We start from the raw sequence: 15,400 nt of genomic DNA on the forward strand, positions 1-15,400 counted from the left end.
TTCTAGACCTATTTATATATTTTTTCCTTCATGTGTATCTTGTACGCTAAATCTGAAATGCAACACAATCTCAGATCTCCATTTATACATGCTGATCTTGCTTTTCGTTCCTGGATTAGAATAGCAATAAGTGCTTAGCCGATGAAGTGCTTTCCCACCGGCTCCGGCTTTCCAATCAAAATTAAAACGAATCTGACAGCCGTGGATTAGCAGATTCGCTCCGGTCGTCGCTGCTTTTCCAGGCTGAGCCTTGGCCAATATTTTACTCCGAGCCCGAAGCACTCGTATGAATGAAATAGAATGATGTGAAAAGAAGGCTTCATGGTATGTCAAAGCAACAAACCAGGACTGAGAGAATCACATCTTTCTAGACCATCTGAAAATAATTTAGTTTGCCCTCGAATAAAAATCGGTCTCCGGGTTGCCATTGGAAACGTCAATTTTCTAAACAGGATTTTCTAATAAAGATGGAATAGCTCGCGAGACCGTTGCGCTGCTTCAGGAAGACAAAGTGGTCGAAACAGCAACAAGGAACCTCACAGGGTCGGCTGCATCGATTGCAATGGAGTTTAGCGGATCTCAAATCATTCCTCTAGGTTGCGCAGTCCTCGCATTCCCTCAGTGCTGTTGTTCATTTGCTATTTTTTTGTCTGCTTTGTCTAACAGGCTCTTTTGAATTCATCAGTCAGAGGGCGAATGCTCGGGGTAATTTTGTTCTAGAGAGCATAAATCAAATAATGCGCAAATCTGATTTGGACTGAAGGTGTTGCTTCATTTTACTGGAGCAGTCAAGTGGCTTTGTTATAAATAAAGGGGTATTAGGAGTAGGAGTATTAATATTAGGGGTATTGGGAGTAGGAGTATGAATAGTAGGGGTCTTGGGAGTGATGATATTATTAGAAGTGGCATTAAAAGTAGGGGATATTAGGAGTGGTAGTATTAATAGTAGGCGTAGCAGTATTAACAGTAGGGGTTTAAGGAGTAGGAGTATTAATAAGAGGGGAATTAGCAAAAGAATTATTAATAGTAGGGGTTTTAGGTTTAGGAGTATTTATAGTAGGGTATTAGCAGTAGGAGTCTTAAGGGTATTATGAGTAGGAGTATTTATAGGAAGGGTATTAGGAGTAGGAGTAATAATAGTAGAGGTATTAGAAGTAGGAGTATTAAGGGTATTAGGAGTGTCAGTAATATAATTAGCAGTAATATTAATAGTAGCTATAGCAGTAACAGTATTGCTAATCTTTCCATCCAGGTTTTCTTCATGCTGTGTTCCAGAGGAAGTGTCAAACTCCAATCCTGATGACTGAACAATTGAAATCTCCTGAACACAACAATACAAACAAACACATGCCCCAAAGCTTTTCACACATCATCATCGTTACTATCCATAATGAACTGTACAATCTGAGCAAACTTGCAATCCTCACCTGGGCCCTGAGCAAATAAACAAACACTCTCTCCAGACCTTCTTACAGTTGTGCAATTATGATTGTGGTGTTGTCTTTAAGCTCTACATAATAATTTCATGGGATCAGAGGTGGGAAGTAACAAAGTACAAATACTTCATTACTGTACTTGAGTAGATTTTTTCGGTATCAGTACTTTACTCCACCATTTATTTTTCAGACAACTTTTTACTTTTACTCATTACATTTTTACACAAATATCTGTACTTTTTACTTCTTACATTTTCAAAACAGACTCGTTACTTTAGTTTTAATCCATTGATTTGGTGAAATATTATTTTTTTATTTTCACTGCGTGTATAATGTACGGACTCTCACTCACCACAGAAGGCAGTAAGAAGTTTGGGGTTACGTGGATGAGACAGAGGGAGTCAGTGATGTAAACATGACTGAGAACAGACACATTCCTGATCATCACCATCTTTTCTCTGCTTGTGTTCAATATGTGGATCTTCAGCCTGGACACATATATATATATATATATATATATATATATATATATATATATATATATATATATATATTTGGCTGTCAAAATGTAAATTATTTTAAACGGCACGACATTTTTTCCTTTCTTTACTTAGATATAAAATAAATAAATTAACTCCAGATACAAATATTTTTAAATAGTAAACTTTTGTTTTATTTCTGAGTCTCAAATCAAACACCAAAATCCGCCATGATTCTCACAATTTACCCTCTGGGTGGTTTTTTGTGGGTTTTTTCCTCATAATGGAGACACAAACTTAAATTGCTGTCTGTATTGATCGTACAGATAAAAACAATACATCATTTAAATCTGTAAAATTTCTATAATTATATATATATATATATATATATATATATAAGCTTCCTGACTTGACTTTACGAGGTGCATTTTCTCCGGTATCACCTCATTAACTGTCCATGTGGAAACATAGCAAAGGCTCTAAATGATGTCCACACGTCTCTGCACTGATATAGCCTTTATATTTAATCACTGTACATATGCTTACATATATATATCACATGCTGTACATATGATACATGTTTAACACCTCCAAGCTGCCAGTTTCGGGCTCCTGAGCAAGCCCTTAACTCACTACTGCTCATTTAGTAAATGAGATCATTAAGAGTCGCTCGGGATAAACACTTCCAACAGGAAGTGGCTATATCTCGCTATCTTTGTCTCTCTATTTTCTCTATATAATTGTCTCTGTGTCTCTTTTAGTAAATGTCTCTGTCTCACTGTATATGTCTCTCTCTTGCTGTCTCTCTATTTGTTTCTCACTCTTTCTAAAGCTGTGTCTGTGTCTCTTTGTCTTTGTCTCTGTCTTTTCTGCTTATTTACATGTCTAACAAAGTTTTGAGTTTTGAAGTAATGCCATTAGCAATCTATGATGAAAGACTTCCCTGGTTCGATTCTTACCTCTAGTTTCATATTGAACATTATAAGAAGTTTTTAAAAACAGAACAATGAAAGATCATTAAAATTGGTTGCTGGCAAATCATGGTATATCAGTGGTGCAGGTGTTGGAGATGTGGTTCTTGTACCTGAGTCACTTCTCATAGACTTCGAGTTACTGAGAGAATGTACAGGAAGGAGAAGTTTTGACCCTCTACCATCATGATCTAAGAGAAAACACTAGTCTCCTAACTATAGAAAAGCCAAGAGTCCAATAAGCAAAGGCTGGTTTGCCTCTCCTGTATTGGTGTAATGGTCAGTAAAATGGTCGCTGCTATCTGACTCACCCGGTTTGATTCCTACCCCTTAGCTTTCCTTTAAATTGTTTAAAAAGTTTTTAAAAAGAACCGAAAAAGGTCCTAAAAATCAGGCCCTTGCAGGAGATCCTGTGGCTCAATTGGAAGCGCTTTACCTCTGGGTTGAGAGGTTGCCGGTTCAAACCCCGGCCAGGGCTCAATGTTAAGAGTGTGGAAGGTTCCGGTGGCTGTAGTAAGGAAAGTGTCAGGAATGACTGCGTGGAAGGTTGGATGTGATTTCGGAGGGTGTATCCTGAAGCAGGAGGGGCAATATCCGGGCATCTGCCACCCTGGTGTCTGAGAAGCTGAAAACAGGGGCTTATAAAGCAAAAGTGTTGACTTAGTTTTGCATACACAGAGACTTACTTTTTCTGAGGCTGTGAAGCAGCCAGTATTCACAGCCTTTGTTTACAGTCAATTACCTCATTGCTCACCACACACTACTTTCCACACAGCTTACCCAGTGCATGGAGAAGCCAGATTTGAACCAGCAACCTCTGAATTTAGAGGCAAGGTTTTTATCACAAAGCCATCAAGTCCGACAACACACCTTCTTTTTTTGGGGGGTTTATCGTTTGTTTCATGCTTCAAAGCAAGACATTCAGACCAGACAGAAACACAGAAAGCAGGATTCAAACCCTGAACCCCACCAACAGCAAAATACCAATCTTAACCCACTAACCCATCTGGAAGGACCGGCTGCGATGATTGCTTAGAGCAGGCTTATCTTTTCTTTCAAACCATCAACACAAGAATATAATGCTAAAGACAGACATAGGAAGCAAACCCATAACGTGACTAGCAGGGACAAAGCAGGAGTTGAACCCTGCTTCACACCATTAGCAAGGCACCAGCATTAACCCACTGAACCATCAGGAAGGACAAGCGGGGAAGCTTGTTTAGAGCAGGTCTATCTTTCTTTTTAACCCATCAAAACAAGAATATGAAGATGTAGGAATCAGGAATTTAACCTACCTCATGACTAGCAGACAGATAGCCAGGTTTGAACCCTGACCACCAACATTAGCAAAGTACCAGCCTTAACCCACTAAGCCACTAATCAGAAAAAACAGGCTGGGAAGCTTGATTAAAACAGGTCTTTCATTCATTTCAAATCATCAACACAAGAATTTAACGGTAAAGAAAGATGTACAGATGTAAGTAGCACAAGTTAAACCCACATTGTAAATAACAGGAAGAAAGCAGGATTCAAACCATGATCCCCACCACCAGCGAGATACCAACCCTAACCCATTGAACCATTGGTGAGGACAGGCTAGGAAGCTTATTTAGAGCAGGTCTATCTTTCTTTTCAACCCATTAAAAACAAAAATATATCGCTAAAGAAAGATGTAGGAAGTGAATCCTGATCGTGACTGGCAGACAGAAAGCAGGATTCGAACCCTGAACCCTGATAGATAGATAGATAGATAGATAGATAGATAGATAGATAGATAGATAGATAGATAGATAGATAGATAGATATCTATCTATCTATCTATCTATCTATCTATCTATCTATCTATCTATCTATCTATGATGTGAGGTCCAGTTAACAGCTAAAACAGGTAGAAGTAGTAACTACTTTTTACTTAAGTACATTTCAGAGCCAAGCCTTCTTTACTTTCACTTGAGTAAAAAAGTATAATCAGTACTTCAACTTTTACCCGAGTATTTTAAAACATGAGTATCTGTACTTCTACTTAAGTAAAGGATGTGTGTACTTTTGCCACCTCTGCATGGGATAAATATGATTAAACTGGTACTTGTCTCTGGCACTGGTATCTGCTCTTCCTGTAGCTGCTAATTACTTCTTTACTAGGACTAGACTGCGTCATTTTCTGGAAAAGGGCGAAACACAAGCCCCAGATTTGATTTCTGCAGTTTAATTAGGTCCCTGCATTTCTGGAAGCCCTGCGATGGACACGAACTTCATAATTTGCGACTTGCATCCCATATTTAATTGTAACCCTCGTTTCTAATTAGATTCACTCTGGTGATTAACTACACGTGATTTTAAGTGCTTGTTTTGCTGAAACCACGTTTTCATGAAGGTAAACGCTGTCGTGAACAAATCGCTATTTCCCGAAAGATTCTCCGGCTTGCTTTTTAAGACAATACCCCCGCAGCCGTCTTCTTTAAAACCAGTGGATTTGTCTGAGCATACAAGAGAATTAATCATGGGCAAAAGTCAATCGCTCTGCCGGAGCAGCACCACGCTGAGTACCGGTTGCAGGAGGTCTTCATTGATCACCAACGTGTCGATCGAAGCGCAAAGCCATTTGGGGTTTTCAGCGCTTTGCTCGAGGCTCGCTGCCACTTCTCATCGCCAGGCAGAATTATTTTCAGTGCAGACCTTGACATGGAGGAGAAAACACTTAAGGTTCACTGACCGGGTTTCACTTGAGCTTGGGCGGTTATTGTTAATGGCAGGTGTCTATTGAGCAGCTGGACCGGGGTAAATTGTGATTAATGGGACTTGCCAGAGTTGGGGCAAACTTTAGTCACATGCTTCCGTCTTTCTTTACAGGTGCACCTAAGAGGTTCAAATGCCCAGGACTGGAAATATACGTTTAAATCTACAGCCGCAGTGAAGGACTTTAAAATATAGGAAACTCGATAGAACAAAAACAGTCTCTAATACACACACACACACACACTGCTTTGGAAAATGTCAGCAGTATTCTAAATGCCAGTAATTAATTTTAGGTCACACAATTCGCCTAGCTCGTTGTTCACACGTTTCATTTATTCACTGGGCATTTTTTCCAAAGCAAAATAATAATAATAAAAAAAAACACGCCTAGAAATTAAACTTGACACAATTTTTTTTTAAGCGTCAAGCAGAAAACTAAAACTCTGTCTGCATGTTTGTCGAATTTGAATCTGATTGAATAAGTTTGGATGTAGTGCAGTAATCCTAGTGATAAGAAAAAAGAAACACTTCAAACAGCATCAATTTTATCGTAACTGTAACCGACCATGCATCAACGTATGAACACGAACATATATACATACCCTTTGGGTTCGCATCTGCCCCTGGCATCAGGTTTGGGAATTCGACAGCGTATAAATTGTGCAATAAATTACGTTTATTGATCAAACATTCGGCGAAACGTGACAAATGGTTTTGTCGATACGCTCGGTTCATTTCCAATCAAGTGCTCTGAAGCCTGGGTTTCCTTTCAGAGAGGTTTAAAGGGGTTTTATATTATTTGAATGGCAACACAAGTCCTCAGTAATGGCAAATCGATAGTATATTATTTTTACAGGGTGGTAACAGTGATGCCCATTCATCAGGAATTTTTTTTTTTTCAGTTTTAGTCTGCCTAGCATTCAGCTTCCCTGGTGGTCTAGTGGTTAGGATACGGCGCTCTTGCTGCTGCGGCCCGGGTTCGATCCCCGGTCAGGGAACCACCTTCAGCCATGAGGGTTGCACAAGCCTTAGTGGCGGTCCCAAGCCCAGATAAATGGGGAGGGTTGTGTTAGGCAGGGCATCCAGCGTTCAAACATGTGGATGGTCTGCTGTGGCAACCCCTAATGGGAGAAGCCGAAAGAATGTTTTAGTCTGACTTGCATTCGTTTGCCGTGATAACTTTTCAGACAAAATACTGTCCGGTACATCCATAGTATCAGGACTAAAGAATTGGGACACCTGACTTTTCCAGCTGCATATTGTTCTTCTTCAGACTGTTAGCACAAACCTGGAGGCACACATTTGTATAAAATGTCTTTGCATATGGAAGCATTGAATTTGTTCCTTCACTTAAACTAGGGCGCCAAAACCTGTTCCAGTATGGCATTTGTGCACAAATTTGTGCTCCATGAAGATCTGCTTTTCATGGGTTGAAAGTGTGTGGAAGATCTCCTGCTATAGAGCTCCAGCCCTATCGAACACCATTCAACAACCTTATTGTGGCTAGATGAAATCTCCCAAATCTGGAACATCTCTCCTGATGAGAACAGTGGGGCTTATCATAACAGTAAATAGGGTACTACATGTGGAATGGGATGTTCAAAAAGAAGCACATACCAATGCTCAGGTGTCTACAAACCTTTGTCAATAGAGTGTATCTTTGACAGAATCATCTCACCACTACAAGTCTACACTGAATCATGCTTAACCGCAGGTGACGGATGTGCACTTACGCTGTGGTCAATAATGCTGATGTAGCCCTGCAGAGGTGGAGGAGCTTTGTTAGGTTTCTGGGTGGATGCAGAAGGAGAACGTCCAGTGCTGCTGTCATGGTTGTTGTTGTTGCTGTTGACGTTGTATATGAAGAATAAGCTGGTGCACATGGTGATGGCCAGAAACACGGCTGCTCCATGGCGCTGTGGGGGGGGAGGGGAACATAAAATAAAAGCATTTACTGTTAGCAAAACTTTATTTATCACCTCCAATTTCAATCCACTAGATAGCTTTTTCCTAATAAGACCTTCTCTGCCATGATTTCTCCCTATTAATATCGCTGGGAGGCTAAACATGTTTAAAGAAGAGCCCTATCCACCCTCTTCCACATTCATGCCCTCTTTTTTTGTTTGGTTGGGGTAACTAGCAGGCAGCGTTCTCGTTGGTGCAAAGCCATCTCAAAAATGTTTCTGTCCAATTCATTAATCATTTTCAATTTGGTGATTCCTTTCAGCTCAAAGAATGGAGCTGCATCATGGCTGACCCTGTGTTCTGACCTCAGCTTCTGAATGGAGAAAGAGTAGCAAGTAAAAAGCCTTTTTGTCTCAGTTATACAAAAGAGCCACTCAGGGTTAAGGGCCTTGATCACAGACCCAGCTATGGTAGCACTGGGATTTGAACCTGTGACCTGCGGATCATAAATCCAACCTGCGGATCATAAGTCCAACATCTTATCCAGTGAGCTGCCACTTCTTATAAGCCCTATGCAAATCAAATTGGATTGAATTTCTGTGCCAATGGGCAAGTTGGCAGCGATGAAGCTGGCGAATTAACAGGCATACAGATGAGTCGTAAGTTCATGATAGACGTAAATTTCAGTCCCCCCCAGATGTTTCAGAAAGGAAACTGTCAAATGACACGGTGTGAGCTTTTGAACATCCAGAATACCCCAGAAACAACCTTGCATCCAATGGCACAAGTACAAGGTCAGGTGATAATTCAAGACATCCTCAGTGTCTTACTGATGATACGTGACACATTCAAGGTTCTACGCTTCACCACCTCAGAAAAACAGGCAATTTTTTTTTTACCCTCAACAAGGTTGAGGCTCAAACAAATGAGGTTTTTCACCATTCAGGCAAATGACTTTCCCTGAGCTGTGTCTCGAAGTAATAGAAGCTACATGATTGGAACTTTTAAGGGGCGTTTGCACACTTTATGTGGTCGGGTAGAAAGAGAGTCATGCAAACAAAACACCCCTAAAACGACATGCGTCAGGTCTACAACAAGCTGCCTATTTAGACAGGTAGGATACCGGTTGCTTAGAGCACTCGGTGTGTATTCAATGTATGAGTTATATTGGTTTTAGAGGGTGCAAGAGAGGCGTAACGTGCCAGTTCACATTCACATGCTGAAAAGGAACAGCAAAGGCAACCGAATTGCATTAATAAAGTAAAGCTTTGAGGTGAGGAGGTGAGGAGGTGCGGTTCCACCGTTTAAGCATGAATGAATCTTGCCTTGGAGTTACAGTTACACACTTAGACCAGTAATTACCCTCCACACACACATGCACACACACACACACACAGCGAATGGCATCCCGCACCAACCACTATGAGCAGCTTGGATCCGCAGATGGGAAATCTTACCGTCGCCGTCCTCATTTTGCTGCAGCGTTGCCCCGCGAGCCGTGCATTCAGCTCCACTTTGTTCCCATAAAAATAACAATCGCACAAGATTAGGTCGAGACCCGGGGCATCATCATTATCATCATCAGCAGCAGCAGCAGCATCCTCATCTCCTCTCTCTTCTTCTTTCTTTCTCTCTCTTTCAGTTCCTCTGTGAGATTACGAGAGGCACGCGTGTGTGTGTGTGTGTGAGAGAGAGCGCTCACGAGTGAGTGAGTGTGTGGCGTACGCTCATGCTCTCTCCTCCTCTGCTTCGCTTCTCATCCTTCACTGGAGCTCGAGCAGCGAGCAGATGTTTGGCCTGCTTCATGGTCTCAAAGCCTGCTGGTTTCAATACAGTTTGTTCTTTTTTTCAGTCCTTTCACCACAATAAATCTTTTTGTTGTTGAAAATGAAATTTACACCTTTTTATGGAGAGAAATTCAAATGGTGTGACCACCTTTTACCTGTGAAACAGCATCAATACTTCTAGGTAATCATGCCATGGTTTTTGAAGGAACTCGGACGGTAGGTCATGCCAAACATCTCGGATAACTAACCAATCTTCTGTGGATGTAGGCTGCAATCCGCAAATCCTGTGGGGTTACTTCCAGGACTTGTTCTTAATGACGTTGGCTGTATGTTTGGGGTCTTTTTCCACCTCCTTGATGGTACTGCATGAGGGATAAATATCTGCCTGTATTTCTCAGCACTGAGGCCACCATTAATTCTGACCACATCTCCAAATCCATTTGCAGAAATGAAGCCCCAAACATGCAGAAAACCTCTAACATGCTTCACTCTTGCTTGCAAACACCACGTTCCTCAAGTTCCTCTGTTTCCATGGATATTCGATAGTCGATTAGCCTTTTTTCCATGTCAGAGGTATGGCTTTTTGGCTGCAATTTTGAAGACACTTCTGCCCAGAAATCTCAAGACAGTACATGGGTGTACCTGCGTCCCACTAGCTTCCACTAACTATTTGCTGAAAGCACTGGTGGACATCTTCTGATCTCGAAGAGAAGTAAGCTGTTGTTCTGTGAGGCATTGACTTATTTACTTATTAAGACAGTATGTCTTAGAAGCACGTTCACCAGGAAACTTAATTTACCAAGTCATAATTTATCCTATATACTTTCACGTCATTATAAACATTATTTGAGTTGAAACATTCTGAACATGTAATACTTGCTTGTCGGTTGCACTCATTTGCACACACTAAATGAAATTTCAGGCTGCATGTACCGTCTTCTTTGCATTTGTTCTTAGCAACGTGACATACCTCACGTTCGTTACAGCAAACGTTAACGAACTACGGGACACAATGTGCATAAAATTGGTATCAATTTGTCTGAATGTGGCATCACCAAGTCTATAAGGGCACGGCATAGTAAAAAAAATGAAAATTTGGTATTCGTCCTCTTTGCCGTGTAGACTGCTTACGTCGCAGCTTGACTGATTGAAATGTTTTAAAAGTGCAGCGTCTCTGCTGATGCAGCGTCAGCTTCTGGTGAGAGCAAAACAATCGGAGCTTTCCTTATTGAGAATCCTGTTTTATCAGCCAAGTGTTTTTGCATTCCTGCCAAATCTCCCTACAGCGTCTCACTGATCCGAGACGAGTTTTTTTTTTGGGGGGGGGCGGGGGGGGGGGGGTTGGCGCCCGAAGCTTGCTTACAAAAATGATGTGTGGGTCCGGACGATTGCGTGTTCATGAGGGCACAATGCAAACCAACCTCCAAAAAGAGGATCGAACCTTTCGCAAATCTAACAGATGAACGAAATCTTTTATCCAGTCTGGAAATTAGCAAAGAAAAATGTGGGGGGTGCCAATAATTAGACTGATAAATTTGAGATAATAATTTTGTTGAAGAGTGCCAACAATTCCCGAAAATGTATTAGCTAGTATTGTTCAATAAATTGCCCACACTGTTGCCATGTTAAAAGCGGGATTTGTCTAATTGTGATATACAGCTATGATTCACCTAAAAATGTGCTCATTTAGGGTAATAAATGATGACAAAAATCCACCCTGCGATGTGTGTATTCGTCCGATACGCCGTGCTCGTGCGATTCGGTCGCTTAAAAAAACAAAAACAAAAACCAAAGGACAAAAGCTCGCTTCAATTCCGAAAACGAAAAGCGAGAAATGGAAGTATTATTCGATTTATTTATCGTTTCTCTTTTTTTCAAGAGCACTCCATGTAATTTTTGCTTGTTTTTTTTTTCCAGACAGTCCTTCCTCAAGAGATAACAGGAACGACCATTTCGGATGGGGATCGGCCTTCGGGGGTCAACGCTCAGGTCCTGTGGAGAAAAGTAAAGGGGATTTTGTTTGGCGATCACAGAGAGGGATTTCTCTGCTGTGTGGTGGATGTCAGTCTGGCGGCACCATTGCATCGCTCCGGGTGGAGTGCGAATTAGAGGATATGAAATCTGTGAGAGATGGAGGTGTGTGAAATCAGCTCAGGTTCTGTAAGAGAATGAATGTGGAAAAAAGAAATAAATAACAGGAAGCGCTGACCTGTCATTTTACCCCGTTTTCTTATAGTTTTTACTGAAGCGGCTGCGGAAGAAAGGATTTGAAATAATCGCCGCGTTTGTCACTCGGTTTTGTTCCTGAAAAGACCTTTGCAATTATTTCTATTATTTTTATTCCTGTTTTGTCCTGGATATAAGATGACAGTGTACCTTTTGAAAAATGCTTTTTAAAGCATGGCTACTTAGTGACACACTCGCCGGGCAATTTCTTCGAAGCGAACGCTTTTAGGACCGTGGTATGCTTTTTTTTCACAACGGGTATTAACATTTCTAAGACTGTCTTTATGGGCTCACCATCTCCTGACATCACATCGTATTGCTTGGCTGCTTGACAGTTTAAAATCTGCATCATAAGTTTGCCTCGGATGCTGTTTATTTATTGCTTTAGTCTAGAGGAACTTGTTTACCTGTATTTAGCATCACCAATTTTTCAGGTGAACGGTATTAATGAGCTTGAATATAAGACATCGCTTATTAGATGCATTTCATTAGAAAAACAATATCGCCTTACATTAAGGAAATTACGGTATCATTAGGGGGCCAAGCACTGAAGCTGTGCAGGCACTCTACCTTGCAGGCATTCAACCTTTTTTTCTTTTCTTCTATTACTTCTCTTCTTCAAGCTCTCTTCTGTAGGGTGTCTATAAAAGCCCATTTAACCTTCGTGTAAAAAGATGATTTAGAAAACCAAGTGCTATCTGCCCTCTTCCACATACCTAAACCCACTGATGTCCGTGATTGGCTAAAGTTTCTGCAACTGATAAAGGGAAAATGTACGCCCATTTTCAACAGCAAGAACAATAATAGTACTAATATTGCCGTTTTCTAATTGATGCTTCTCTATAGAATTATAGCCTATAAAATCTTATATCTATGACCCTAGAGTGAACGGTTTCTCCGTCATCCAGAGAACCCTGAAGAAGAGGAAGAAGAAGAACCCTTGAAGAACCCTTGTTCTATTCCAGCCAATGTTCTTATAGCTGCGGTTTAAGATTTTGTGTTTGGGAGAAATGCATTATGGGTGATACAGTAAGATAAAATGACAATTGAAATAAAAAAAAGGGTATTAAAAAGAATTTGAGTGCAAGTTCATCATCTATTTCATCAACGATATTGCAGTAGAGGGAGATTTCCAAGCAGCAATAATCCTGATTTGTGTTATTAAGGAACCGCAGGAAGGAGACATTATGCATTTTCCGAAATCGCGGCAGGCTGAAGGATTATCAAGCCTCTTTAAATAGAAAAAAAAAAGAAAAAAGTGTTCCTCAGCATTGCCAACTCTGCACAAAAATGTGCTGGAGTTGTGCTTTCTGAAATGCTGTCTGATTTTTTTTCCCCTGTCTAATTTGCTGGATCTCGCAGTATCAGGGATCATTATGGTAAAAAAAAATCTCACTGATGCACACTGCACACTGGCCAGGTCTTAATGTGGTGATTAGAAATGATCATGACTGGCAAAGCGACACACGTAGGCTTCACAAGACTGGAACGCTATTAGATGTATTAACACATAATGGTGCTCAGTATCAATGCAAGCTTTAAGGTGTGACCTGGAGAGTTTTTCTTGATGCATCTCATCTCGTCCTTAAGCTTGTTTTAATAAACCGCTCCATCACACGCTGTGGCATTATAAATTCTGAGAAGAGCAGATTTGCATGTGTGAAAACCAGGGCTCTGTCCCATTTGTCATCGGCTTCTGGGTAATGATCGAGGCGGACTGGATGTTCTCGCTAATTATACAGAGGACGAACAGGTGGCTAAATCCCCAGCCAAGGTCCCTCTACTCGTGCCGAATTATGAATTAGCAGCCTCGAATTAGCCGTGGCACCAAAACGAGACGGACGGTGCTGCCAACGGCGATCAAGATGATGACGAAGCGGTGGCCTCCGATGGTGCCATGACCCAGGGTTATTTATTGGCAATGTCATAAGCGAGGTGTTGAAATTAGCAGGCTCTCTGACTATGTGAGTCAATGCTTATATAGCAAGAAGCTGTCTGTTCAGAAGGAAGCTTTTTAGGGCAATAGACCTGGCGGACTTAACACGAGCAAGAATCCGAGCAGCCATTACAGCGATTCATGTCTGCTCTTGTCACGAAAGGATAATGAGCCTGAATCGAAATATCAGGAAAGCATCCTGACAGCCTATCAATATAGCAGGGGTAAATGTGGAGGAAAATGTAGTGCAGATTAGAAGAGAGAAAAGAGGATTGTGAAGAATTAGGACGTTGTAACAATGAGGAGTAGACTCACTTTAGTGACCCTGAAAATAAGATCTAATTAAATAGTTTTGCGGAGCACCAGATTTTAGCATCAGATTCTTCCTTATCCTCATCACTCAGCATGGTGCTGAAAATCAGGGCACCTAGGTCACTCAGGCTGACTAGAATTGAGGATATGTGTGATGTACCTGAGACATGATTTTTATGTTCACGTTCAATGGCATTCAACACACAGTAACTTAGATCTGTTCTTCTTTTTATATATTGAAATTTATAAAGTGAATAATCTGGGTTTCGTTTGTAGACAAAAACCATTAATGGTGCCGTGACCCAGGGAAGTTTGTAAAAATCCTCATTCAAAAAGCTATAAAAAGCTGTAGAAAAAGCTCCAAAATGGTTTGCCCCTAAAACCTTATTAAAATCTAGGCCTGTACAATGTACCAAGCCTAGCTTCATCTCGTCTAATTTAATCGTCAACACAATTGTTCGCTCCCAAGATATTCAGTGATGTTCATTCCTATTTGATTATATTAACAAATTGTGACCCTTCATGCATTCTGTAGCAATATTTCAGTCTGTCAGCTAACTAGCAAAACTGCTAACTAACGAAACTAGCGTTTGTGGACACCGGAGCATTGGATTGGTGTGTTTTTTTGAGCCTCGCATTACACATGTTGTCCTCATTTGCTGTTTTAATATGCTCCAGTCTTCTGAGAAGGTGTTTGATGCTTAAAATCTAGATCTGGGCTCAAAAAAAGTAAAGTGAGGTACTGATGAAGGTGAGGTGAGGAGGCCTGAGGTGCGAATAATGCTTATGTTGATCATTTTGAAGTAGATTATATAAAAATATGTAATATATAATAAGATGCAATGTTTTTATAAATATACGATTTTAAACACTAACTCACATGCACCGAGTCAGCTAAACACCCCCTTTAGCCTACAGTCATCGTACACAGCCACAATGCCAGCTTCCAGCTGCTGTAGTTTTTTTTTTTGCTAGAGCCGATGATTGTCCTGAGCTCAGAGCAACACGTTAATTAAATTGCTTCCTGAGGCATGATGGAGCTGAAATTGAGTTTCAGGCGCGGCTGTGCCACCGGGGAATCCTGGCTCCTCACGCCCCGCCGCTTTCTGCACAGCCAACACTATTCAACACATTTTTCTCCTCCCTCAGACCTTTTTTTTAAGTTCTTTTCTGGACATCTGTCCGGCAGATTTGCGTCACTGAACGCCACTGAGACAGCTGCATTGGCAAACCCGCGATGATTCACCTGCTCATCAGATCCTCTTAATTAACAGAGGAACTTCGTTAGTTGTCACACAGCATGTCTAGACGAGTGTTCAGGTGGTGCAAACGTGGAGGTGCATTTTATGGAACGCTGGCTGCACCAACCCTCAGATGGTTAGTCCAAACTAGCATTTATAGCTATCACAGCTAGCTGGACATGACACTGAAATTTGAAGCGGCACGTTGTAATATTTTATCATGCATTCTCATTCTCAGAACGGTAATTTGTACAACCGGCGCGAACTAAATAACGTGTTTCGCTAAATAAACACGATTGTTTCGCTACGCGAGTTGTAATGATCTCATACATTATGCTGAACTCGCGGTCGAGGAAGGGCTGCTAACTTTC

General features: G+C 41.1%; 1 protein-coding gene and 1 non-coding gene across 2 annotated transcripts in view; one reads left to right on the forward strand and one right to left on the reverse strand.

Moving 5' to 3' along the window:
- The window catches only part of st6galnac5a (ST6 (alpha-N-acetyl-neuraminyl-2,3-beta-galactosyl-1,3)-N-acetylgalactosaminide alpha-2,6-sialyltransferase 5a), a 29,879-nt gene extending 20,598 nt beyond the window's left edge, over positions 1 to 9,281 (reverse strand). Inside the window, exons 1-2 of the mRNA XM_046850752.1 lie at positions 8,985 to 9,281; positions 7,356 to 7,538 (exon numbers count right to left, since the gene is read on the reverse strand). Of these exons, the coding sequence (XP_046706708.1) occupies positions 7,356 to 7,538; positions 8,985 to 8,999 (198 nt within the window). The 5' untranslated portion in view covers positions 9,000 to 9,281. The remainder of the gene's footprint in view (positions 1 to 7,355; positions 7,539 to 8,984) is intronic.
- trnak-cuu lies at positions 6,549 to 6,620 on the forward strand. Its single transcript has one exon. It is a non-coding gene; the product is annotated as a tRNA-Lys (tRNA).
- Positions 9,282 to 15,400: the final 6,119 nt, after the last annotated feature.

Source organism: Silurus meridionalis, chromosome 6 (genome assembly GCF_014805685.1).
Source record: "Silurus meridionalis isolate SWU-2019-XX chromosome 6, ASM1480568v1, whole genome shotgun sequence".
Classification (NCBI taxonomy): Eukaryota; Metazoa; Chordata; class Actinopteri; order Siluriformes; family Siluridae; genus Silurus; species Silurus meridionalis.